The sequence below is a fragment of the Coregonus lavaretus genome (genome assembly GCF_964263955.1).
Source record: "Coregonus lavaretus genome assembly, chromosome: 6".
NCBI lineage: Eukaryota > Metazoa > Chordata > Actinopteri > Salmoniformes > Salmonidae > Coregonus > Coregonus lavaretus.
Genome location: NC_139993.1, coordinates 8,001,224 through 8,028,764, shown reverse-complemented (window position 1 = coordinate 8,028,764; position 27,541 = coordinate 8,001,224). Strand labels below are relative to the sequence as shown.

Sequence of the window (27,541 nt, the reverse complement as noted above, 5' to 3'; positions counted from 1 at the left end):
GATGTTGGGCGATTAGGCCTGGCTCGCAGTCGGCATTCCAATTCATCCCAAAGGTGGGGTTGAAGTCAGGGCTGAAGTCAGGGCTCTGTGCAGGCCAGTCAAGTCAGGGCTCTGTGCAGGCCAGTCAAGTTCTTCCACACCGATCTTGACAAACAATTTCTGTATGGACCTCGCTTTGTGCACAGGGGCATTGTCATGCTGAAACAGGAAAGGGCCTTCCCCAAACTGTTGCCACAAAGTTGGAAGCACAGAATCGTCTAGAATGTCATTGTATGCTGTAGTTAATGTCATTGTATGCTGCGTTAAGATTTCCCTTCACTGGAACTAAGGAGCCTGAACCATGAAAAACAGCCCCAGACCATTATACCTCCTCCACCAAACTTTACAGTTGGCACTATGCATTCGGGCAGGTAGCGTTCTCCTGGCATCCGCCAAACTTCGTCCGTCAGATTTTTACGCGCTACGTGCTTCACCACTCTGCTGTCCCGTTCTGTGAGCTTGTGTGGCCTATCACTTTGCAGCTGAGCCGTTATTGCTCCTAGACGTCTCCACTTCACAATAACAGCACATACAGTTGACCGGGGAAGCTCTAGCAGGGCAGAAATTAGACGAACTGACTTGTTGGCAAGGTGACATCCTATGACGGTGGCACGTTGAAAGTCACTGAGCTCTTCAGTACGGGCCATTCTACTGCCAATGTTTGTCTATGGAGATTGAATGGCTGTGTGCTCGATTTTATACAACTGTCAACAACGGGTGTGGTTGAAATAGCCAAATCCACTAATTTGAAGGGGTGTCCACACACCTTTGAGTAGTGTAGTTCAGCTCTTAGTTAAAATGGAAAAAGGTCAAATAAAGCCTTTTGTTTCTGGATATTCATGCTCTTGAGTGACATTCTTTCTGCATTGGTCATCTTTAGTAAAATCATTTTAGGAAAAAAGAATACAGCCCATGCTGTGATAATATGTTTACTTGCCTTTTATAGTGCATACTATAATTATAGTATCAAAGTGGGATAACCATGTTAGGATATATTGATAGTTGTAGTTAGTATTTATTGGGACATTGTGTAACGATTGATTGAAATAACTTTTCATTAGATAACAAGTTGTATGTTTTAATGGAGGTAATGTATTGTCATGTATTTAATGTTTTGAGAGTCTTAATGCATTTAGCAAATGAAATGTGTCATTTTGGCCAACATGTTTCAGTTTGGGGCTGCGTGTTAATTGTTTTGAAAAAGTGAATTCTGTTTGGACAAATGTGCTCAAGCGATCGAGAAAATCTGTAAATACCATACAACAATGTAACAGCACATAAAGACACTTGTGGCTTAAGCTAGCGGAGTGATCTAGCAGGTAGCATTGGCTACTGGCGTTAGGTCATCCTTTAAGCCCGTAAGCATTAGCTTTAATGTGTTGGAGGCAGTGCCACTGTATTGCAAGAGGCTTGGATGCAACCCACACATATGTAGTTACATGGCTCCCAGTTTGAGTCTCCCCATGGCTACCTTTAAGAGTAATGGCCCTGACATTCAGCCTTACAGATACCAGTGAGCATCGGACAGAAACATAGCACCGTAACATCGGCCCAAATCGTAACCAGTACAATATACAGGCGTTTGCATGTAGCGTATACCCCTACTATATACCGTAGTCTAGGCCTGTAAAATATACCACTGCAGATATCATCACTGTCATCAAGATACAAACCCTTCTGTTTGTGCCCCCTGAGGGTCAAGCTCGTTGGTGAATACATGTAATATCTGGGACCTCTTAACACCTTTTTGTGAAATGCCTCAGAGCAGCCAGAACCACCTAAAGCCAAGCAACAGAAAATACATACCTGAGCATAAACACCACATAGAGACGAGATGGCCACGCCCCCATTCTTAACAGAACAGTCTCACACCCACTGTTACAATGCATCTGAGCAGAGGAAGGTAGGGAGATGGAGAGGATGGGGGGATTATGGCCAGATGACGCTGCATGGCAGGCAGGTGAGCTCAGCGTGACTCGGTGGACGGCATGGGGGGGACCAGGCAAGGCCAACCACAGGGAGGGGTGCCCTCGACCCCCGGCTCCGCCAGAGGGCCCACTGTGAGCGGCCGGAGGCGTCACCTCTCCCCACTGCCCTGTGGATCGCTGCCCAGAGCCCGCTGTCCTTGCCAATTCTACCTAGCGGACATGAGAGGCATTCAGAGCAGCAACAAAGAAGGCCCAGGTTCAGGGGCCCTGGCATCTGATTCACGGGGGGGGGGGGGGAGACCAGCGTGGGGCGAGGGAGGGAGGCAGCAGTGGAAGAGCAGATGCTGAGAGTACATCTGGAGGAGTGATCTGTCTGTCGCCCACCTACCAGACCACCACAGACAACACTAAAACACACACATTAAGTACACACACACACACACAATATGTTGGATCAAAGCCTCAGATGAGGCCCCCATATCCATTATCAAGCTTGAATCCCATTCCAACCAACATTTTATCATATACAGCCTACTAGTTTACATTTAGGCTAGCTGTTAGGCTGTACATAACTGTCAATGTGTCATAGCCCTAAGGAAACTGACAGCGATTCCGATAGAACGGCTCAAGGCAGTTTGTTCAAATTGTACTGCCTCAGGGCTGGAGGACTACTGTGGTGGTAAATCTAGTCTACACATCACAGTGACAGTCTCATTTCATGTCCAGCCCTTGAACACGGACATGAAGGAAAGGCACCGAGAATTTTATAAAGGGACATTTACTCCTGAAAAGAAAACAGGGTTTGAGCGGGTTTGAGCACAAAAGGGCTGAAGAGCAAGTGCCCTGCAATAAAATAAAGTAAGGTCAGCAGACTTCCCATGTGACAGCACACTGCCTTGGATTAGGTGGTGTAAGCCTATTAATGTGGTTTGGACTAGGTGGACCACCCTGTCTCCCCACCCCGCCTGGCCGGCCAAAGATTAGCCTGTTAAACGCACTTCCCGCCTGCATAAGATGCAAACTCTGCTCCCCATCCAATGGCAACAACTCACATAGGGACCTGTCTGCCCACCCGTATCTTGAGTTAGCTTCTCTACCATTCAAATGCATATGATATTTGTTTCCTTCAAAAGAGCAGTTTTCTCTTGTTATCAGCCATATTGTATTAATTGGTTTGTCTTTATTAGGGCAGTGACATGAGTAAAGGAGAATGTCAAACTTCTCAGCCAGGCAAGTGGCATTGTTTTACACTCCAATTAGAATCAAAGCACTTTTGAGTGAAAGGTATGCCTCATTCTTTCTTTTTTACTGTGGACATTGGTGAATCGTGCAAGGAATTTTAGTAGGCCTAGCTACACCATTTGAAATATTCCTACAGGCGTATGCTATGTCATTTCTGAAATATGAATAATTTGGCTCGGTTAACTGGTTAGGCCTCTGAGCAGAGCAGGTAGGTCTATAGCCTAATGAAATTCAGTCAGCGAACTTTATCATTATGCAATTTCCTTGCATAGCATTTTGGCAGTGGAACAAATGAAAAGGGTACTGTTTGACACCGTGACATTTCAACGACAAAATACAATCTACCACCAAAATTTTTCGACAGAGACTGGGGATTAACATTTCTGAGCTCGAGCCACAGATTAGGTGCGCAGGGGTCTAGAATTTCATCATCTTTCAGAGGCACAATGGCTCATTCTTACCGTTTCTTCATCTATTCTCCGACGGTGGGGGTCATGGGGGCTTGCTTTTGCTCCTGTATGTTTTCAGGATACCCTTGGGTTTTTTACATATATTGTTTAAGAACCACAGAGGAAAACAAACTTTGTATACTGTATACCCAGTCGAAAACGGATCTTTTTCAGACACTTCCTATCACGCGCTGCCACCTTGTGGGAAAAGCACGCCATCGCGTAACAGCGCGGTGCCTTTCGTCAGTGCACAGGTGCGCTGTGATATGCGTATTTTTTATGTATTTATTATGGTCTGCTTTCTGTAGCCTTGTCCCCTTACCAGTAAAGAAATTAGTTTGAGACATAATTCTAAACAGCTGATATGCCTGTAGTCCAACTGCCTCATATGAAACAAAGTAGCTTACTTTGTCACAGTAATTGTACTTCTCCATTTCAATATAAAAAAAAGATTAAAAGGAATGTAGAGCCAAGTGAACATTTATTTAATTGAAGTGAATCTGTTTTGGGCGGAAAGATGCAATGAATCCCCTTGTGTGGAGGGCATAGACAATCTTCCCAAACATGGACAGTTGCGCACAAAAAAATACAATTACTGAAATCTACTCGATACAATGATCCAAAGAATACGTCAAATAACATTTCCAAACTACACAAAGATAATGCCATACTAAAAGGTAATAACAGTGAAGACATTTAATCAATAAAGGAATGGCAAAGATATCTACAGAAAAATAATGAACTCATGAAACAGTGAAGTCAACCTGCCCAGAACAGGGTCTCAATGCTCTTCTCATTGCACATTCAGGACAACCTCAAAGCAATCTTCAAATCTTGACACCCTCCCCTGGCTCCATGTACCCATCAAGAGGCAGCAGGGGGCTGAAGCGCAGCAGGTCCACCGAGGGACAGCAGTCCTTGGGGTGAGACCAGCCCTCCTTAGGGCGCCGTATGGGTGGGGGCGGAGGGGGCAGCTCTGAGTCAGTGCGGATGGAACTGTTGTCGTTGCATTCGTTGTTTTTGTAGTCAGGAGGGGGGATGGGGGGGACGCTCCCGAGGCTGCTGCTCCGACAGTGGACCAGGAAGGTCCCCCGGTGGTGGCGGTGGTACAGCACGCCCACGGTACAGAGGAGCAGCAGGATGAGGAAGCTGAGCAGGAAGCACACCACGTAGATGCCTTTGATCATCCCGCTGGACCGCGCCGAAGTACAGCCTAAGGTCAAAAGTTAGGCAAGGATTAGAAGTACCCAATTTACCTAGTGCAAAGTCACCTTTATAACCATGCACTTTTATGTCCAACATTCTGTTAGGGTTACCAAACAAACCAATTTTCAGGGGTTAAATCAGGAACGTTGTCTAACTTGTCAACTTCAGTGCCACTGATTTTGAACTAACCAATGTCATACTGTATGTTTTCCTTGTACTTCAGAGAACAATTCACAATAATTCTACCAAAATCTATGGAGTACCAGTGTTACGGTGCTGCTGCTCAGGACTATGCTGATCCACCGTAATCGTCGACTCATTGCGGCGGTCCGTACCAGCGACCTTGGTGTCCACGCATATGGTTCCTCCTGAGCCCAGCCTAGACATGTCCTCGAACCCGGAGTGGCAGCGGCATGCGTAGGAACCAAAGCGGTTCACACACTCAGCATTGATGTCACACAGCACCAGATGGGTCACACACTCGTTTACATCTGAGACAGACACACACAGGGTGCAAAAGTAAGGTTGCTTACTGGAATGATTTAATATTAAAATAAATCAGTAGAAATCAATTATTTAATGTCAAACAAATACATTTTTCACCTCCTTGAGCCCCAAGACAATGAAATTCAGGACACCTAGTTGCAGGCTATACTATATCTATACAACACAATATCTTAAACTTCCGCAGTAACCTTTCGTGCCATTAGTAAAGAGCAGAGTACAGTGCAAAAGAACAAGCTACAGATTTATATTTGTTTGGAGGGAACTTTATTGAGACCTACCAGCGGTGGAAACAGAGACGATGACACCCCGTGTTGAGCTGCCCCTGGGGCTAACCACCCTCTCTAACAGCTCCTGCAGGGCCAGGTGCAAGGTCCTGTGAACCTTCACCCCTTCTGGCCCACCCCCAATATGCAGCCAGAGGATGCAAAGCACTCCTGCACTCAACCTGTTGATACAACAACAAAACTCTGTTAAAAAGGCATTCAATCCATCAGTTGTAGCCTAATTCAGTAAACGTTTTTTTTTCTCAACTATTATCTACAGTGCCAACACAATCCCTTTTATGGAGTAAAAACACATTTTAAATACAAGCATTTGTTTGCAGTCAAGAAAAACATTTGGAGCTCTTGGTTATAAAACGTAGCAAACCAACCTTTTTATTCTTTTGGAGGATAGGGTTTTGGGTGTGTGGACAATTTCTAACTGCTCATTGATCTGAAAAACAAATGAATAATTGCAGTTCCAAATCACAACTGCACCAGTCCAATCTAATGGTAAATAACCAAAAGCCATTTCCAGTCTTATTCCACATTTTGATTTGTTACAGCCGGAATTTTAAATGGATGAAATTGAGATTTTGCCATCACTGGCCTACACACAATACCCCATAATGTCAGTGGAATTATGTATTTTGAAATGTTTACAAATAAAAAATGAAAAGCTGAAATATCTTGAGTCAAGAAGTATTCAACCCCTTTATTATGGCAAGCTTAAATAAGTTCAGGAGTAAAATGTGCTTAATACGTTGCATGCACTCACTGTGCGCAATAGTGTTTAACATGAGTTTTGAATGAGTACCTCATCTCTGTACCCCACACATACAATTATCTGTAAGGTCCCTCAGTCGAGCAGTGAGTTTCAAACACAGATTCAACCACAAAGACCAGGGAGGTTTTCCAATGCAAAGGGCACCTATTGGTAGATGGGTAAACATTTAAAAAAGCTTAATATCCCTTTGAGCATGGTGAAGTAATTAATTACACTTTGGATGGTATATCTATACACCCAGTCACTGCAAATATACAGGTGTCCTTCCTAACTCAGTTGCCAGAGAGGAAGGAAACAGCTCAGGGATTTCACCATGAGGCCAATGGGGACTTTAAAACAGTTAGTTCATACTGTGTATGGAAATCAGTCAATTGAAATAAATTCATTAGGCCCTAATCTATGGATTTCACATGACTGAAAAACAGATCTGCATCTGTTGGTCACAGATACCTTAAAAAGAAAGGTAGGGGAGTGGATCAGAAACCAAGTCAGTATCTGGTGACCACCATTTACCTCATGCAGCGTGACATCTCCTTTGCATAAGTTGATCAGGCTGTTGATTGTGTCCTGTGGAATGTTGTCCCACTCCTCTTCAAATGGCTGTGCGAAGTTGCTGAACATTGGTGGGAACTGGAACACGCTGCCGTACACGTCGATCCAGAGCATCCCACACATGCTCAATGGGTGACATGTCTGGTAAGTATGCAGGCCATGGAAGAACTGGGACATTTTCAGCTTCCAGGAATTGTGTACAGATACTTGTGACAGTGCATTATGCTGAAACATGAGGCGATGGCGGCGGATGAATGGCACGACAATGGGCCTCAGGATCTCGTTACGGTATCTCTGTGCATTCAAATTAACATAGATAAAATGCAATTGTGTTTGTTGTCCGTAGCTTATGCCTGACAATACCATAACCCCACCATGGGGCACTCTGTTCACAACGTTGACATTAGCAAACCGCTCACCCACATGACATCTGCCTGGTACAGTTGAAACCGGGATTCATCCGTGAAGAGCACACTTGTTCAGCGTGCCAGTGAAGGTAAGCATTTACCTACTTAAATCAGTTATGACGCCAAATTGCAGTCAGGTCAAGACCCTGGCGAGGACGACGAGCACACAGCTGAGCTTCCCTGAGACAGAATTTCTGCACAAACTGTCAGAAACTTCGGTTGTGCAAACCCACAGTTTCGTCAGCTGTCCGGTTGACTGGTCCCAGACGATCCCGCAGGTGAAGAAGCCAGATGTGGAGGTCCTGGGCTGGTGTGGTTACACATGGTCTGCGGTTGTGAGGCCTGTTGGACATACTGCCAAAATGAACATTCTCAGGCAACAGCTCTGGTGGACATTCCTGCAGTCAGCATGCCAATTGCACGCTCCCTCAAAACTTCAGACATCTGTGATATTGTGTTGTGTGACAAAACTGCACATATTAGTGTGGACTTTTGTCCCCAGCACAAGGTGCACCTGTGTAATGATCATGTCGTTAATCATCTTCTTGATAAGCCACACCTGTCAGGTGGATGGATTATCATGGCAAAGGATAAATGCTCACTAGCAGGGATGTAAACACATTTGTGCACACCATTTGAGAGAAATAAGCTTTTTGTGCATATGGAACATTTCTGGGATCTTTTATTTCAGCTCATGAAACATGGGACCAACACTTCACATGTTGCGTTTATATTTTTGTTCAGTATAGTTACTACACAATACTAACCTAACTGACAGAGTGAAAAGGAAGCCTGTACAGAATCAAAATATTCCAAAACATGCATCCTGTTTGCAACATTCACGAAAGTAATACTGCAGAAAATGTGGAAAAGCAATTCACTTTGTCCTGAATACAAAGTTTTATGTTTGGGGCAAATCCAATACAACATGACTGAGTACCAATCTCCATATTTTCAAGCATAGTGGTGGCTGCATAATGTTATAGGAATGCTTGTAATGGTTAAGGGGAGTTTTTCCAGAATAAAAAGGCTAAATCCTAGAGGAAAACCTGGTTCAGTCTTTTCCACAAGACACTGTGAGATGTAACCTTTCAGCAGGACAATAACCTAAAACACAAGGCCAAATCTACACTGGAGTTGTTTACCAATTAGACAGTGAATGTCCCTGAGTGGCCGAGTTACAGTTTTGACGTACATCTACTTGAAAATCTATGGCAAGACCTGAAAATGATAGTCTAGCATTGATCAACAACCAATCTGACAGCTTGAAGAATTCTGAAAATAGTAAATGGGCAAATGTTGCACAATCCAGGTGTGGAATGCTCTTAGAGATGTACCCAGAAAGACTCACAGCTGTAATTGCTGCCAAAGGTGCTCCTACAAAGTACGGACTCAGGTGTGGGAATACTTATGTAGATTAGATATTTCTGTAAATTAGCAAACATTTCTAAAAACATGTTTTCACTTTGTCATTATGGGGTATTGTGTGTAGATGGGTGAGGAAAAAATTCAATTGATTCCATTCTGTAACAACAAAATGTGGAATAAGTCAAGGGGAATGAATACTTTCTGAAGGCACTGTAAGATGACATCCATTTATGAAGAAAGTTCTAGAGTACCACAGTCAGTCATAAATCCCATAAAGCCTAGCGGTCAAACAGGGAAATGGTCCAATCATTTTTCCCATTGGGGATTTTAGGCTTACCCTGGCGTGACGTTGTGCTAACCGTGTAAATCTCTCTATATTTCGCTTGTATTTACCCCCCCAAAATGAAATGCTAATTAGCTACTAATGTGGCCATCATTAAGAACTACAAATGCCATGATCTGGATGAGACTGCCGAATCAAGGCAAAAGTCTCTGGATTAACTATCTAATGTTAGCTAAATGTAGTAATTAATACATTGGCTACATTTCTTTAAATGGACAATTCTGTGAACTTTCTTGTGCAAGTTTTAAATTGATACAATACCTGTTAGCAAAGGTGTCAGCTAGAGATTACGTGCAGGAGCTTGCAGGGATTTGTAGTTTTGCATGATGTCTACTTTGATGCTAATTAGCATTTTAGAATCAGAGTAAATAGACTAATATATTGATAAAAGTCATTTTGTCCGAGAGATATTTAAATGGTTATCAAAACTCACGCCAGTGTAAGCCTACATGAAACACAGCCCTTTCTTTAAAATCCCCTATGGGAAAAATGAATGGTGGAAAAACAATTGGAACCATTTCCCTGTCTGACCACTAAGTTTTATGGGTATTATGACACCTCCACTGAGGGGCTCTATTGTTCATGAGATAACTCACCAGAGACTTCACTGAGATCAACAGTGATCTCACAAGATGGTCCCAATTCTCCTCTGGCGCCACGAGGAAGTTGACTTCAACAGCCACCTCAAATAGGTGGTCTGAGAAACACAGAAAGTAGGCATCTCCTTTAATACTCATACACAGCTCTATAACTATTGTACAAAGGCGAGTGACTTGCACATTTTGTTATAGCCTTTGAATTGTATTAAAACTACACTCTTGAAAAAAATACTAAAACTCACCTTCTGGTAAGTGTGGTACTTCGGTGTGATTTCTGGCTTTCTCTGCAAAGTCAACATGCAAGAGTTTTCATGAACCAGACAACAAAGGATGCAAATGAAATTGCAGACTACCTACCATAATGTCTGCTGTCGAAGAACGGTTCAACCATGTTTGGGAGATGGTCGAAGGGATCCTGGGTCTCAATGGTTGTATGGGTGTCACTGGGTGCTGTAGACTCATCCATGGTCATTTTCAGCAATTCCTTATTGCCAGACTGCACACCTTGGTCATCCATGTCTGTTGTGTGTGACACGATGTTGGACTCCGTAGGAGGGATGGTATTTGAAGTTTGAGTTTGGGCATCCACGTTCCTTCGCATTGCAGACGGAGTGCGTGGCGAGGGTTTGGGATTCAAAACAGGGGGCTGGTGTGTGGAGGGGTCACTTCCAGGGTGAGCTGTGTGGGTCTGAGTGGCACCCCTCCCTGACCATGATGTCCCCTGACGAGTGACCACCATGGGGGGAGTGGGAGTCAACGGCAGATGGGACTCATGGTCCACCACATCTCCACTAAAGTTACCCACTTCCCAGTCTTCCTCTGTCAGGTGGCTCTCGTCTGCTTCAGTCCCCTCTGAGACTCCTCTGTTCCAATCTTCTTCCTCTCTCTGAACACGAGGAAACTTGAAGGTCCCCTGTCTGACCATTGGCTCCTCTGCTTCCCATGGTGGAAGCTCATTGGACGCAGAGGAGGAAGTGAGTTTGTCGAAATAGTCAAACACCACCTCCGGGTTGGTCTGAGCTGGCAGTGTGGGCCGCTCCAGTAAAACGGCCTCTGTAGATTCACCCCCCTTCATGGGAAGAAACTGGGTGAAACTTCTCGGAGGGGGAAAAGGTTCCAGTTCTTTCGCTTTTGGTTCAGCCATCAGCTTCCTGTCTTCTTCGGTGGTATCACCATAAGCATTGTACGTGACTGGTGGTACAAATGCCTCGTATCTCCCATAGAAGCCCCTGTGGGGCGGACTGGGTTTGCCTCTGATCAGCTGAACCACGTGGAGGATGTTGGAGAGGGACGTGTACTTGGCCTCACGCCAACACTTCTCCAGTATCCTGTGACCCCCTGCAACCCCCAGGGGCTCATCCAGGTGGATCTGGTCCAGCTTCCCACTGCATGCGTCTGACTGGGTGAGGTCCTCTAGGTGGAGGAGCACGCGTTTACCAGGGTCTACCTGGATGGTCCAGTTGCACCAGAGCGGTGGGTTGGAGCACAGGTAGTCCGGGGAGAAGAACTCGCCACTCTCGCCGCGCATCACCTGGTGGCAGCTCCGCAGCGCGAAGAAGGCGTTGCCCTCATTACCATGGTGGTGGTCATCTGAGAAGAGGTGGACAGAGAGTGTGGAGGACAATCCAATGATGTCCAAATGTCAGAGTTATAGGCCTAAACAAGACACACACGCATGCAGATTCACAGTTACGCACGCATGCGCACACAAACGTAGTAATGTTCTGTTGAAAGAATTCACCAAAGAGCATAGTACAGGGCCCAGTGGCTACATAATAAATATGTGTCTTACCCGGAGGGTTGTAAGGATCATTCCTATTTGTCTAAGGATGCAATAAAAACGTTGAGATAGCATTAAACCAAGAATGTTATAGTCAACATCTTCAAATCTACCTACAATCTCCAGCAAAATGTAGGGAAAATGCTTGTAGAAGGAAGTCAGTGATCAACTTACCCAGGACAGGTCACAGTTTGCAGTAAATAAACCATATGCAAGTAGTAGTGCACGTACAAATAGTAACTTAGAATGATTTCGTGACATTTTAGTGTCACGTTGTTTTGACTTTTTCCAGTATTTAGCAAACAGGTCTGCTTCCTACACTGTCCCAGCTATTGTCAATTATTCCCTGCTGTGTTTCTTTCCGTTTCTGCCAAAAGTGAACGTAAACAGGTGAAATATATTGCCAATTAGCTAATTAGCACGCCTTGATATTCGTGTGCTTCTGGTCTATATGGGTTGTATCCACTAGGTGTCACTGCTACACTGTTGTAGGTAAGATAACTTGTCTTCTGCAGCTCTACTTCTCAGGATCAACACAAGTATTATATGTTATACCTTTATCTTACCAAGTACTTTATAAATAAAAATATATTTACATGAAAGACACTTCCATCAATTATTAATTATCCAATAGTAAAGATGTTTATTCTAAACGTTTGATGTTTTGTATACAGTAGTGAACAGATACTTATTTTTGTGCACTTTAAGTAGCCTAAAGCTACTATTAATAAAAGTAGAGCAATAGTTTAGCAAAGCTTATCAAGGTATGGTAGCTTTAATGAGTCCTTTATGATTCAGACCAACTTTGAAGCACAAGAGTGATTCCAAGGTTTGATGTTTGAATAGTTTCTTATTCACTGTCATAAAGAATTGAAATACTCCAGGTATCCATCACATAAGACACTTTCTGAAAACATAAAAACAAAATGAACATAGGGCAGAAAATGGAGTTGGAGTTGAAAGTACAGACCCAGTTGATTCCATTATAGGCTTGTGAGTCACAGGGGGTTGGTGGCACCTTAATTGGGGAGGACGGGGGGAGGACGGGCTCGTGGTAATGGCTGTAGCAGAATAAGTGGAATGATATCAAAAACATCAAACACATGGTTTGATGCCATCCCATTCGCTCCATTCCAGCCATTATTATTGAGCCGTCCTCCCCTCACCAGCCTCCACTGTTGTGGGTATACAGAAAGAGCAGCATTCACACTCTCTCTCTATCATGCACGCGGCCTGCCGCACACACATAACATCTCACTACCGCAGAAAAAAACACTGGGTCACAGGACTACTAACGCCTTAAAATTCTGGATTATTCAATAAATATTTAGAGTCACTGGTCACCCCAGGCACATTTGTTATTGTTTTTGTTTTGTTTATGAAACGGAGAAGAGGAGCTCGATAAGTGTGGTAAAAAAAAAATATTTACATACACTGAGTGTACAAAACATTAAGGACGCCTGCTCTTTCCATGACAGACTGACCAGGTGAAAGCTATGATCCCTTATTGATGTCACTTCTTAAATCCACTCCAATCAGTGTAGATGAAGGGGAGGAGACAGGTTAAAGAAGGATTTTTAAGCCTTGAGACAATTGAGACGTGGATTGTTTGTGTGCCATTCAGGGGGTGAATGGGCAAGACAAAATATTTAAGTGCCTTTGAACGGGGTATGGTAGTAAGTGTCAGGTGCACCCGTTTATGTCAAGAACTGCAACGCTGCTGGGTTTTTCACGCTCAATAGTTTCCCATTGTGTATCAAGAATGGTCCACCACCCAAAGGACATCGAGCCAACTTGACACAACTGTGGGAAGCATTGGAGTCAACATTGGCCAGCATCCCTGTGGAACGCTTTCAACACCTTGTAGAGTCCATGCCCCGACGAATTGAGGTTGTTCTGAGGGTAAAAGGGAGGGTGCAACTCGATATTAGGAAGGTGTCCTTCATGTTTTGTACACTCAGTGTGCTCTGCTGTTCTATCGCGTGTGTGATGATGTTCAATGATATCTGAAGGAAAAAAAACGTGTTCGTTGTTTTAAGTAACTTCTTTGTTGTTGTAATATCGCACAAACGGACGTTTCACCGCTACGGATTCCAGCTTTAAGAGTTATAATAAACCAGCAATCTTTCAAATATCATAAATAGTTTGTTTCTAGAATCAAGTGCAAAGGAACGTCAGATCCATTGAGAAAGCTTACAGCAATACACCACCCTGTGTATTGGCGTCACAGTCTGGAAAAACAGCCATTTTGCAGAGAACTGTCTTTTTACTATTAAAAGTTATATGGATTTTCCCCCCCAAATCGTAGTTCATTTTCACATATTACTGTTATTGTGACAAATTACATTTCTTGCAAATGAAGGACCTCGCTTGCAATACTGCCTGTATATTACATACAGTAGTAGTACATTTCTATTAATGATACTACATTTGCCGAACACTGTCTTGAAAAGTGTCAATGAATGGTTGCTCATGGAACTTTGGAATGCTTGGGTTATATCAGCTGATTCTATTGAAGCTGAAACTAGGAAACTCGAAAATGTTCGACTTGCTAACTGGTTAAACGCGGCACGTGTATAACTACAACTAGTTAGCAAGTCATACATTTCAGAGTTCTGACTAGCACGTGAACGCAGCATTGCTACCGAACCTCGAGCATTTTGCGAATTCCACAAAAACCAATGAAAGCACTTAGATCACATCAAACACATTTCTCAAATACCCATTGGTTGCATGCCAAATGGCACCCTATTCCCTATATAGTACACTACTTTTGACCAGGGCCCATAGGTCTCTGGTCAAAAATAGTGCACTATGTAGAGAATAGGGTGTAATGTGGGATGCTGTAGATGTCTCACTGACAGTCCAATTCCGGATTGCTGAGCCAGGCCCAGATTTTGATCATCTCCTGCGGCGTCCTGCTGTGCACGAGCATTAAGCTCTTATACGCGCACGGGTTGCCCCTGTATTTCTCGTCAATGTCAAAAGTCCTGAAGCCCTTGTGCTTCTCCGGGACCAAGCCCAGCTTCTGGAGACACATCCCTGTGTAGACATCATCAATAGGATACAGCGCCACCTGCTGGGAGATGTTGTGCAACTGCAGTGCCAGTTCCCCAGAGTACAGGAACCCTCCTCCCCCAGCGTAGGGCGGGTAGGGCCCCACGAACACACTCTCTGGGATGAAGTACTTGAGCTTCCGGTCCCGGTGCGGGCCGGCGTTGGTGATTACGTCCCCTATGAACAGATCCCTTGCCCTGATCTCTGGAAGATTCTGGAGGAAGTCTAAGATCCTCCAGGTGTTGACGAATACGTCGTCATCGCCCTTGAAGATAAAGCGGGCATCAGGGCAACGCTGGCTGAACCAGTCCAGGAAGAGCACCTCTTTTAGGGTGAGGTTGAAGAAGGAGTCTCGGTAGTCCCACTGGAGGAGGTCCCCGTAAAGTCCGGCCTCATGGCTGAGCATCCCAGACAGGTTGGGGAAGTGGTCGACTGCCGCGGCATTGCCAAGGAGGAAGACCGTGCCTACAGTCCGATTGGCCAGAACGCCCACCCGCCCCCACGACTCCCGGATGGCCTGCCGACGGTCGAAATGGGGCGCCAGGGACTTGACGGCCAACAGGAGGTAGGGTTTGCTCTCGCACACGCGTGGCTGGTCGATGATCATCGGATACGAGCGGCAGCGCATGTGCAGCAGGAAGTCCTGGAAGCGGGGTGGCAGGGAGTTGTAGTCCTTCACCTGGGTGGTAACACTGTAGTCCGGTTGGCAGGGGTCCGGGGGCCTGGTGTCGTTGAGCCAATCAGGTAGCTCCAGGAGGGAGTCATTGGTCAAACCCGACATGAGGATGGGGTTGTAGATGTAGTCCAGCCTCTGCTGCTCCTTATTCCAGAAGATCTCACTGGTCATCTGCTTCCTCCAGAACCTCTTGGAGGGAATGCGCAGCTTCCGCTGGTCCCCCTTGTCCTGGCCTAGGTTCTGAGACACGCCCACTAGGATGAAGACGAAGACGTTGAGCATCATCATCACACACAGCACCCTGGTTTTCTTCCGGCAGCCGTGCATCTTGGCTCTCCGCAGTCTCCGGACCTGGACAGGAAGTAGTAGAGACAAACAGGAAGTGACCAAACCCAGAAGTTACAGACCTACAATGTACAGAGTATGAAGCGACAATAACGAGTTCGGCAGACTTACAACAAGCCAAGGAGGCATGGGCCCATTCAGAAACATGGTGAAAGGTAGTTATGGGTCGCAGCTGGTGGCCTAAGGTTTTGAGGCAGTAGACTTAAGGAGAAATGTTTGAAGGTAAGCAGGTTAGAGGGCCTTCTTGGTCAGTGCGTTGTTTGTGTCCGAGCTGGACCCAGCAGCAGCCGCATACCAGCCCGCTTTTCATCCCCTAATCCTCGAGGAATAACCTGTGCACATTTTTCTTTATCCCTTCTTTATTTCCTTCTCTTCCTCCCTTTCTTTCTACAATGCCCAGACTAGCATCATCATGCAGTCCCAATTCGAGGAGCTCTCCTCATGACATCAATTACGGGTGGCAGTGTGTCAGTGTAATCTCAGGCTAAACTGGCCTCCCCACACAAAAGAGCCACACATTTCCATGTGCATCATTAATTTCACTGAGAGCTTTCTTGAGCCTCGGGGCACTGGCATGTAAGGAATCTCTATGGTTGTGCAATGTTAACCGAGTGTAAAATTAGCTACATGGGTCTAACAAAACAAACAGAGCCTTGGATAGAAGCAGCAAATGCTGTGATTAATCATAAAAATGATAACACATGTATCCTTATATATTTCCAATTTGGAAGTGAGAGTGAACATACAGTGGGGGAAAAAAGTATTTAGTCAGCCACCAATTGTGCAAGTTCTCCCACTTAAAAAGATGAGAGAGGCCTGTAATTTTCATCATAGGTACACGTCAACTATGACAGACAAAATGAGGGGGAAAAATCCAGAAAATCACATTGTAGGATTTTTAATGAATTTATTTGCAAATTATGGTGGAAAATAAGTATTTGGTCAATAACAAAAGTTTCTCAATACTTTGTTATATACCCTTTGTTGGCAATGACACAGGTCAAACGTTTTCTGTAAATCTTCACAAGGTTTTCACACACTGTTGCTGGTATTTTGGCCCATTCCTCCATGCAGATCTCCTCTAGAGCAGTGATGTATTGGGGCTGTCGCTGGGCAACACAGACTTTCAACTCCCTCCAAATATTTTCTATGGTGTTGAGATCTGGAGACTGGCTAGGCCACTCCAGGACCTTGAAATGCTTCTTACGAAGCCACTCCTTCGTTGCCCGGGCGGTGTGTTTGGGATCATTGTCATGCTGAAAGACCCAGCCACGTTTCATCTTCAATGCCCTTGCTGATGGAAGGAGGTTTTCACTCAAAATCTCACGATACATGGCCCCATTCATTCTTTCCTTTACATGGATCAGTCGTCCTGGTCCCTTTGCAGAAAAACAGCCCCAAAGCATGATGTTTCCACCCCCATGCTTCACAGTAGGTATGGTGTTCTTTGGATGCAACTCAGCATTCTTTGTCCTCCAAACACGACAAGTTGAGTTTTTACCAAAAAGTTATATTTTGGTTTAATCTGACCATATGACATTCTCCCAATCCTCTTCTGGATCATCCAAATGCACTCTAGCAAACTTCAGACGGGCCTGGACATGTACTGGCTTAAGCAGGGGGACACGTCTGGCACTGCAGGATTTGAGTCCCTGGCGGCGTAGTGTGTTACTGATGGTAGGCTTTGTTACTTTGGTCCCAGCTCTCTGCAGGTCATTCACTAGGTCCCCCCCGTGTGGTTCTGGGATTTTTGCTCACCGTTCTTGTGATCATTTTGACCCCACGGGGTGAGATCTTGCGTGGAGTCCCAGATCGAGGGAGATTATCAGTGGTCTTGTATGTCTTCCATTTCCTAATAATTGCTCCCACAGTTGATTTCTTCAAACCAAGCTGCTTACCTATTGCAGATTCAGTCTTCCCAGCCTGGTGCAGGTGTACAATTCTGTTTCTGGTGTCCTTTGACAGCTCTTTGGTCTTGGCCATAGTGGAGTTTGGAGTGTGACTGTTTGAGGTTGTGGACAGGTGTCTTTTATACTGATAACAAGTTCAAACAGGTGCCATTAATTCATGTAACGAGTGGAGGACAGAGGAGCCTCTTAAAGAAGAAGTTACAGGTCTGTGAGAGACAGAAATCTTGCTTGTTTGTAGGTGACCAAATACTTATTTTCCACCATAATTTGCAAATAAATTCATTAAAAATCCTACAATGTGATTTTCTGGATTTTTTTCTCTCAATTTGTCTGTCATAGTTGACGTGTACCTATGATGAAAATTACAGGCCTCTCTCATCTTTTTAAGTGGGAGAACTTGCACAATTGGTGGCTGACTAAATACTTTTTTCCCCCACTGTACAACTCTGTGTTTCAAGCACCATGATCCAACCCACTGAGCCATTGTAACCACTGTTAGTTCCTCCCACTGTATAAAAATGATATCTAACATATTACCTGTGAGTAGAAGGAAATTACTGGTCAGGCTGTGCATGTGGTCCCGACCCAGACCTTCTTAGCCCATGTGGGTCTCCTGCATGGGAGAAGGGCCCAGAAAGGGGAGCTGGAACAGGACTGGTGTTCCTGCAGCAGCCACCCGGAAACAAACCACAAAAAACACACAAACACAAGCACACAGCATGTCAACAACGCTGCTGTTTTTCTTCCGTAAGGGCAGGCTTTTTTTCTCAAGGGGTTATTATAGGGCTTGCGCAAACCAAATTGCAATTAGACATACTTATATCCCGCTACTCTCTCCTCTTCCATCCTATCATCTCTTCCCTCTGCTCAATCCTTCTCCCTCCAATCTCCTAATTCTGCCTCCTCAACCCTCCTCTCTTTCTGCATCCTTTGACTCTCTATGTCCCCTATCCTCCCGGCCGGCTCGGTCCTCCCCTCCAGCTCCGTGGCTTGATGACTCATTGCGAGCTCACAGAACAGAGCTCCGGGCAGCTGAGCGGAAATGGAAGAAAACTAGACTCCCTGCTGACCTGGCATCTTTTCACTCCCTCCTCTCTACATTTTCTTCATCTGTTTCTGCAGCTAAGGCCACTTTCTACCACTCTAAATTCCAAGCATCCGCCTCTAACCCTAGGAAGCTCTTTGCCACATTCTGCTCCCTGCTGAATCCCCCCCCCCCCCCCCCCCCCCCCGACATCCGATCCTTGTTTGTTAAGTCAAATGACACTGCTGGTCCTGCTCACACTGCCCTACCCTATGCTTTGACTTCTTTCTCCCCTCTCTCTCCAGATAAAATCTTGCGACTTGTGACGGCAGGCCGCCCAACAACCTGCCCGCTTGACCCTATCCCCTCCTCTCTTCTCCAGACCATCTCCGGTGACCTTCTCCCTTACCTCACCTCGCTGATCAACTCATCCTTGACCGCTGGCTATGTCCCTTCTGTCTTCAAGAGAGCGAGAGTTGCACCCCTTCTCAAAAAACCAACACTCGATCCCTCTGATGTCAACAACTACAGACCAGTATCCCTTCTTTCTTTTCTCTCCAAAACTATTGAGCGTGCCGTCTTTAGCCAACTCTCTTGCTATCTCTCTCAGAATGACCTTCTTGATCCAAACCAGTCAGGTTTCAAGACTGGTCATTCAACTGAGACTGCTCTTCTCTGTGTCACAGAGGCTCTCCGCACTGCTAAAGCTAACTCTCTCTCCTCTGCTCTTGTCCTTCTAGACCTGTCTGCTGCCTTTGATACTGTGAACCATCAGATCCTCCTCTCCACCCTCTCCGAGCTGGGCATCTCCGGCGCGGCTCACTCTTGGATTGCGTCCTACCTGACCGGTCGCTCCTACCAAGTGGCGTGGCGAGAAGCTGTCTCCGCACCACGTGCTCTCACCACTGGTGTCCCCCAGGGCTCAGTTCTAGGCCCTCTCCTATTCTCGCTATACACCAAGTCACTTGGCTCTGTCATATCCTCACATGGCCTCTCCTATCATTGCTACGCTGACGACACACAACTAATCTTCTCCTTTCCCCCTTCTGATAACCAGGTGGCGAATCGCATCTCTGCATGTCTGGCAGACATATCAGTATGGATGACGGATCACCACCTCAAGCTGAACCTCGGCAAGACGGAGCTGCTCTTCCTCCCGGGGAAGGACTGCCTGTTCCATGATCTCACCATCATGGTTGACAACTCTGTTGTGTCCTCCTCCCAGAGTGCGAAGAGCCTTGGCGTGACCCTGGACAACACCTTGTCGTTCTCCGCTAACATCAAGGCGGTGACCCGATCCTGTAGGTTCATGCTCTACAACATTCGGAGAGTACGACCCTGCCTTACACAGGAAGCGGCACAGGGTCCTAATCCAGGCACTTGTCATCTCCCGTCTGGATTACTGCAACTCGCTGTTGGCTGGGCTCCCTGCCTGTGCCATTAAACCCCTACAACTCATCCAGAATGCCGCAGCCCGTCTGGTGTTCAACCTTCCCAAGTTCTCTCACGTCACCCCGCTCCTCCGCACACTCCACTGGCTTCCAGTTGAAGCTCGCATCTGCTACAAGACCATGGTGCTTGCCTACGGAGCTGTGAGGGGAACGGCACCTCCGTACCTTCAGGCTCTGATCAGTCCCTACACCCAAACGAGGGCACTGCGTTCATCCACCTCTGGCCTGCTGGACCCCCTACCTCTGCGGAAGCATAGTTCCCGCTCAGCCCAGTCAAAACTGTTCGCTGCTCTGGCACCCCAATGGTGGAACAAGCTCCCTCACGACGCCAGGACAGCGGTGTCACTCACCACCTTCCGGAGACATTTGAAACCCCACCTCTTTAAGGAATACCTGGGATAGGATAAAGTAATCGTTCTACCCCCCCCCCCCCCTGGATGTCACTATTTGCTGTAGATTGTCTACTCGAACCGTCACTGTAGATCATCTACTGAAAGCAATGGAATCCTGCACCTTTGACCTCAGAGTTTCTTACTTGTGAAGAATCTTTTACTTTTAGGAACTGACGGTTGCTGATTGGCTCTTTAACAAAACTAGACAGAGAGCTAGGCTACAGTAATTCAAAATATTGCTATGTGTGTGTGTGTGTGTGTGTGTGTGTGTGTGTGTGTGTGTGTGTGTGTGTGTGTGTGTGTGTGTGTGTGTGTGTGTGTGTGTGTGTGTGTGTGTGTGTGTCAGTAGCAGCATGATACCCACAAGGTGTCAAATCTAACCAGAAAAGTTGAGCTTTGAATGCCGAGCCACGAACCTGCAGTAGCAGATTAGGGTGCGTCCCAAATGGCACTCTATTCCATTTATAATGTACTACTTTGACCAGAGCTCTATGGGGCCTGGTCAAAAGTAGTGGACTATATAGGGAACAGGGTGCCATTTGGAATGCAGCCTAGCAGTACAGAGTGCAGCAAGTTACACTTTTCCTCTGCGCAATCTAACTACGCAAACACTCACATCGGTAGTCAAACATGGGATATGCAAGCCATGGATAGAGTTTGTCACTGTTCAATACTGTTGGTGGGAGTAGTAGGCCTACAATGTAGATGTGGGTAACACTGACATTTCATTCACTGACTGACTGCAGCCATTTTATATTTGATATATGTATATATTTTTTAAAATATATAACTGTTATTAAGTAGTGATATTGGACTCAATGAAGTAAACTGATGAAGTAAATACTATTTAACATAAAATAATAAACGACCACATCATAGTCTACTAAATAGTTACATAGTCTATCATTAGTTTACTTCATATGGTCATTCATTAAGCTTTAAGTAATGGTTGAGAGGGAGACACGTGGGCACATGCTGGAGAGGCCACACAGACAGACATACAGACAGACAGACAGACAGACAGACAGACAGACACATAAAGTTCTGTATTTGAGAGGGGGCCCATAATTAAACATCAGACAGACGTGTTCACTGAAGCACAGGTGACTCAACAGTGTGGTATCAACAGGACTAAACAGGCCAGGCACCGATAAGAAAGTGAGAAGTGCTAACTTGAAGGACATTAGGATAGAAATACATCCACTCCCCTAAGTATTTATTTGGACAGTGAAGTTAAATTGTTTATTTGGCTCTATACTGTAGCATGGAACTCCCTTCCATCTTATATTGCGCAAGTGAACAGCAAACCTGGTTTAAAAAAAATAAAAATAAAGCAACTGTCACGACTTCCTCCGAAGCTGCCACCTCTCCTTGTTCGGGCAGGCTTCGGCGTTCGTCGTCACCGGCCTTCTAGCCACTGCCGCTCCTCATCTCATCATTCCATTTGTTTTGTCTTGTTTATTACACACACCTGGTTCATATCCCCTCATCAGTACCTGTATAAGTGTTCCCTCTGCCCCCTTGTCTTTGTGTGTGATTGTTTATTGTGGAGCGCTGTGTATTTTGTATCGCCGGGATATTTCCCTGTGTGTCTTGTATTTTCCAGTGCGCCTGTTTTGTACACTAGAGTCTTTGACGCATTTCTGCGTAACTCTGTTTTTGCGGAATAAAGCCTGTTATTCTGTGATTTACCCTCCTGCGCCTGACTCCTTCGACATCACCTCATCACAGCAACACCTCACAGCACAACGCCTCTCCCCATGTGACCTACTTGTTGTGTGTATGTACTGACATGTATGTGTAACTGATAGATGCACATACACACTACATGTTAATGTTTTTAAATGTATGAAAATTGTAAACTATTTTGTCTGTAATGTATTTTTCGTTATATGTCGGACCCCAGTAAGACTAGCTGTCGCCATTGGCGTCGGCTAGTGGGTATCCTAATAAATCTAATCAAAATCCTAGCACACGACTACATCAAGCTTGTGACTCTACAAACTTGTTTGGTGTATTTTCCGGGGGGTTTTGTGTTTCAGATTATGTTGTGCCCAATAGAAATGAATGGTAAATAATGTATTGTGTCATTTTGGAGTCACTTTTATTGTAAATTAGACTAGAATATGTTTCTGAACACTTCTACATTCATGTGGATGCTACCATGATTACGGATAATCGTGAATCGTGAATAATAATGAGAGAGAAAGTTACAGATGCACAAAGGTCATGCCCCCAAAACATGCTAACCTCTTACCATTAGCAAGTTTGTAGAGTCACAAGCTTCATGTAGTCATTGCGTGCTAGGAATAGGGGACCAAAGTGACAACAAGTGAATGAGCATGCTAACTGTTAACTCGAAGGACATTAGGTATGACAGGGGAGAAATATACACATGTGAATGATGTAGATTTTCATGGTTACTATGGAGCTCTAGTCTGGTTGAAGAAGCCCACAAGGAGTCTCTTTTGTTGGCTCTGGAGTGTCATTCATGGAGATAATGGAGAATAGAGTGCCTCTCAATGTTCCCTCAGCAAATACAAAGGAAAACATTGATTTACTAATAAGATAGTCTCTTTTCACAGCGTCTGAGAAAAGAGACTAGTCATAGGCCTATATATGGAGCAACAAAGCAACAGGTTTGAGATGGATGGAGTGTACAGTGTGTGTGTGTGTGTGTGTGTGTGTGTGTGTGTGTGTGTGTGTGTGTGTGTGTGTGTGTGTGTGTGTGTGTGTGTGTGTGTGTGTGTGTGTGTGTGTGTGTGTGTGTGTGTGTGTGTGTGTGTGTGTGTGTGTGTGTGTGTGTGTGTGTGTGTGTGGCCTCCCCAGCACATGTCCACGTGTCTCCCTCTGAACCATTACTTACAGCTTTAAAAGCCTGTCAGTGAAGAATATGCAACAGACAAAGGATTTAGACAGTATCCCTACTTAACCATTTGGTTGCTATGGTGAATTTCCCTTTGGGATCCATTAGGCCCCAAAACCTGTTTCAGTCAATGGTTCTGCCTAGTGTTCCATATCTCCAGAAATGATTGCCCCTCTCTCCCCCTCTTCCTAATGCATGCTATTAGATGAGCAACTGCTAGGAATCAGGTTCTCAATGAAAACACAGACTGAGCCACTATTATGTAGCCTATACTGGTCACACACTAAGTGTACAAAACATTAGGAACACCTTCCTAATATTGAGTTGCACCCCCTTTTTCCCTCAGAACAGCTCTACAAGGTCTTGAAAGCATTCCACAGGGACACTGGCCCATGTTGACTCAATGCTTGCTACATTTGCACACACTGTATATATATTTTCTGTTGTATTTTTGACTTTATGTTTTTTACCCCATATGTAACTCTGTGTTGTTTTTATTGCACTGCTTTGCTTTATCTTGGCCAGGTCGCAGTTGTAAATGAGAACCTGTTCTCAACTGGCTTACCTGGTTAAATAAAGGTGAAATAAAAAAATAAAAAAAATGCTTCCCACAGTTGTGACAAGTTGGCTAGATGTCCTTTGGGTGGTGGACCATTCTTGATACACACGGGAAACTGTTGAATGTGAAAAAACCCAGCAGGGTTGCAGTTCTTGACACAAACCGGTGCGTCTGGCACCTACTACCATATCCCATTCAAAGGCACTTCAATATTTTGTCTTGCCCATTCACCATCTGAATGGCACACATACACAATCCATGTCTCAATTGTTTCAAGGCTTAAAAATCCTTCTTTAACCTGTCTCTTCCCCTTCATCTACACTGATTGAAGTGGATTTAACAAGTGACATCAATAAGTGATCATAGCTTTCTTTCACCTGGATTCACCTGATCAGTCTGTGTCATGGAAAGAGCAGGTGTCCGTAATGTTTTGTACACTTTAAAGGCTTAGATGTCTTAATGTAAATGTATATATACTGTACGTGCCACGTGTTATTGTTTAAACAGCTTTCTAAAGGGGATAGTTCACCCAAATTACAAAATGACATTGATTTCCTTACTCAGTAAATAGTCTGTTGACAAGGTATGACAGCAAGCCATGCTTTGTTTTTGTTGGCCAGTTTCAAATGTTAACTGTTTTCAAATGTTAGGTACTATATTTATTGAATATTATATGAATCCTATGAATTAAAAGGGCCCATTTGGGTGCAATCAATTAGCTTAATTTCTCAGAGATCAAACTATATTTCAACAAAATAGTGTTGCAGGAATGATAATCTTATCTGTTTCTAACTACAGAAACAATTTCAGAACAATATGAGATGGTGGGTGTCATAGTTTGATGAAATGACATGGAACGACCCATTATGAAGTAATTATCAACAGTTACTATGTTCATTACAGGTGATTAACTAAGTCACTGTCATCTTTTTCCCTAGTATAGTAATGATTATTCATTATTATATAATCTAACATTGATGAAATACTAGTATTTATAGGAGCAAAACTGATGGAAGCAAACTTAATAACATTCATATGTTTTTCTATCTGGCATACGTAGCTATGTTGGCGTTGCAATATTATAATATAATATAATTTCTGCTATAGCCGCAGGACTCAAACGCAATGAATGGTCTTCTAAGTTATAATATGCTAACCAAAATGGTTAAACAGCATGTATTCTCTAAAACTGGTTGCTATACTTTACCTGAATAGCAAAGTTTCCAATCCAAGGAGTCCACATCTTGGCGCACGGCCTATACTGTAGCCTACAAAACGCGTCTATATGAATATTATAACCTTTGCCCGCAGATAGTTACAAGAAGCGTAACTTTAGAGTGAGGCGCCTATGCTCACTATAAGCAATCCATGTTAGTTTAATATTTCATAGATCATAGTAGAAGTCCTGTGTAAAGTGAAAGTCAATGCCTTGCCAAAAAGAGAGAGAAAGAATACGCCTGGTAACGCTCTGGGTCTGTTCCTCTGTGATCTCGACTTCTACTCACACCCTCCGCATTTTCAGGACAAGGAAAATTCCAGCCTGCGTTCAGATCAGTGGGAGAAAAAATGATATTAGTATTTTTTTCTTAGCGTAACGTTTGAGGGGCACGACTCCTCCTTGGATTATGTGACGTAGCTCTTTGATATTAATTTGGGGCGCGTGCCTCCTTTGTTTGTATACTGTACTGAATATTTTGGGAGACCATGTGATTAGACTTCTCATATTGTAAAACCAAGCTGGAGAACTTTCATTTTCCCCCCTACACAAGTATACAGAGACAGAATGAAATGAGCGAATTCAGTTGAATGCATAGGATACATGGCTTCAAATATGTTTTCAGTTAGTGTTGTTTGTTACAGTGGATCACTGACAATGACTAACCCACATCTTCATGTCACCCTGCAGGTTGGCATTCATTGTCATGAATCTTGCCCTGGAGGCAGCTCTGCATAGTGGTCACTATAGCTGGCACAGCCACAAAGTCATAAAATCTGATTTTAAACCTAACCCTAACCTTAACCTTAACCACACCTATAACCCTAATGCAGTGGTATTCAAACTTTTTCAGCCGGACATCATTTTTTACACCACAATTTCTGGGGATTTCATTTTTAACAATAATTTCTCGTGACCCCACCCCACCCCAAATCTAATGACACAACCTTATCAGTACAATTCTATTTTTACATCAACAAATAACCTTCAATTCATTACATTTTCAACACTTATCAAAATGAAAAGAAACCAATAAATACATTTACTCAAGAACATTTTATTTGTCAAATTATCTTTCTCAAAAACGTTTGTATATTGTCCCATACAATAATCTGTACTCTTAATTATTTTTTCTTCTTAAAAAAAAAGAATATATAATAATAATTGGCGACCCAACTAGGCCAATTTGTACTTTGCAGTTGGCGCAGCTAGCGGAAATCGCTCAGTTCTGCCTCCAGGGCAAGATTCATGACAATAAACGTCAACCTACGTTTCTGTTTTGCCTTTACAGAACCAAATGCTCCACTGTGATTACCATCTATTTTATGAGCTTGTTTGAGATGGGTAGATACAGAATATATACAATGTGTACAAAACATTAAGGGCACTTTCTTAATGTGGAGTTGCACCCCCCTTTGCCCTCAGAACAGCCTCAATTCGTCGGGGCATGGACTCTACAAAGGTATCGAAAGTGTCCCACAGGGATGCTGGCCCACGTTGACTTCAATGCTTCCCACAGTTGTGTCAAATTGGCTGGATGTCCTTTGGGTGTTGGACCATTCTTGATACACACAGGAAACTGTTGAGCATGAAAAACCCAGCAGCGTTGCAGTTCTTGACACACTCAAACCGGTGCACCTGGTTCCACTACCAAAACCCGTTCAAAGGCACTTAAATCTTTTGTCTTGCCCATTTACCCTCTGAATGGCACACATACACAATCCATGTCTCAAGTCTTAAAAATCCTTCTTTAATCTGTCTCCTCCCCTTCATCTCCACTGATTGAATGGATTTAACAGGTGACATCAATAAGGGATCATAGCTTTCACCCTGGATTCACCTGGTCAGTCCATGTCATGGAAAGAGCAGATGTTCGTAATGTTTTGTACACTCATTGTATACTGTAAGTGATAGGCTTTCATATACAACATTCTATGCTCTTTACAGTAAGATGTAGTTTTCAAAATAATGACTAAACAAAATTGTCTGCAGACCTCAATGAAATATAGTAGGATGTAATGTTGGATGAAATGTTTTAGAAAGTAAAACCTCTTATGGAGAGGTTTTGGCTGGTGATTCAGGATACAGGCGTTTCTGGTACACTATCTCCGCCTCACACACCTCAACTTCCTTTTTACAATAATCTTATAGTAAGTCCACTTTAACATAACTTTCCCAGCAGTGTCACACTGGTCGTTTCATCCTTCAGGGAAGGGGGAAGTTGAGGTGTGTGAGCTTTTTCTTTACTTGAGAATGGCAAAAGCCCTGTGTTCTCCAGTCAACCCAACACCATTAAGACTCTAAAAGGAAGTGACAATGTAATTAAATCCATTTCAAGCCTCTCAAAGTTCCTAATTTCCCAGTTCAATAGTAAACTCTGGTTGCTGTACACACACACACACACACACACACACACACACACACACAGTCTTGCTCATTTAGGTATTAACTTGATTCAACTTCGAGTGTCACCACCCCACCTGCATTTGTCAGGACTCTGTAGTACAGTTTTCACGCTCGTTCATAACTGGTAGTGTGTGGTATTAAGCACTCAAATGAGGAGTGACAATGCATCATC

At 44.3% G+C, this 27,541-nt stretch overlaps 2 protein-coding genes across 3 annotated transcripts; both read right to left on the bottom strand.

The window, feature by feature from the left end:
• Positions 1–4,243: 4,243 nt before the first annotated feature.
• On the bottom strand, positions 4,244–11,438 carry LOC311130358 (uncharacterized protein; the record flags this gene model as incomplete). Its single annotated transcript, XM_084163083.1, has 8 exons — positions 4,244–4,871; positions 5,128–5,355; positions 5,650–5,816; positions 6,024–6,085; positions 9,685–9,785; positions 9,930–9,971; positions 10,045–11,277; positions 11,429–11,438. 8 exons carry the CDS (start codon positions 11,436–11,438, stop codon positions 4,486–4,488), a joined length of 2,229 nt encoding a protein of 742 aa, XP_084019209.1. The 3' UTR covers positions 4,244–4,485.
• Positions 11,439–12,092: 654 nt separating this feature from the next.
• LOC311131277 (N-acetyllactosaminide beta-1,3-N-acetylglucosaminyltransferase 2-like) lies at positions 12,093–25,376 on the bottom strand. 2 transcript variants are annotated; one of them, XM_084164164.1, is made up of 3 exons: positions 24,955–25,376; positions 17,993–18,118; positions 12,093–15,551 (listed from the first exon to the last, which is right to left on the bottom strand). In XM_084164164.1, exon 3 carries the CDS (start codon positions 15,525–15,527, stop codon positions 14,322–14,324), a length of 1,206 nt encoding a protein of 401 aa, XP_084020290.1. In that variant the 5' UTR covers positions 15,528–15,551; positions 17,993–18,118; positions 24,955–25,376; the 3' UTR covers positions 12,093–14,321. The 2 variants fall into 2 exon arrangements, with proteins under 2 accessions (XP_084020290.1, XP_084020289.1); XM_084164163.1 differs by lacking the exon at positions 17,993–18,118 and having other exon boundaries at positions 24,955–25,366.
• Between the last annotated feature and the right edge of the window lie 2,165 nt (positions 25,377–27,541).

What these genes read in the sequence shown, in the direction of transcription:
- LOC311131277 (XM_084164163.1), bottom strand. Translation starts at nt 24,990, where the DNA reads ATGTGGACTCCTTGGATTGGAAACTTTGCTATTCAG. An exon ending in TTGGAAACTTTGCTATTCAG is followed by an intron (nt 15,552 to 24,954) that starts GTAAAGTATAGC and finishes CTTCCTGTCCAG; the next exon opens with GTCCGGAGACTGCGGAGAGC.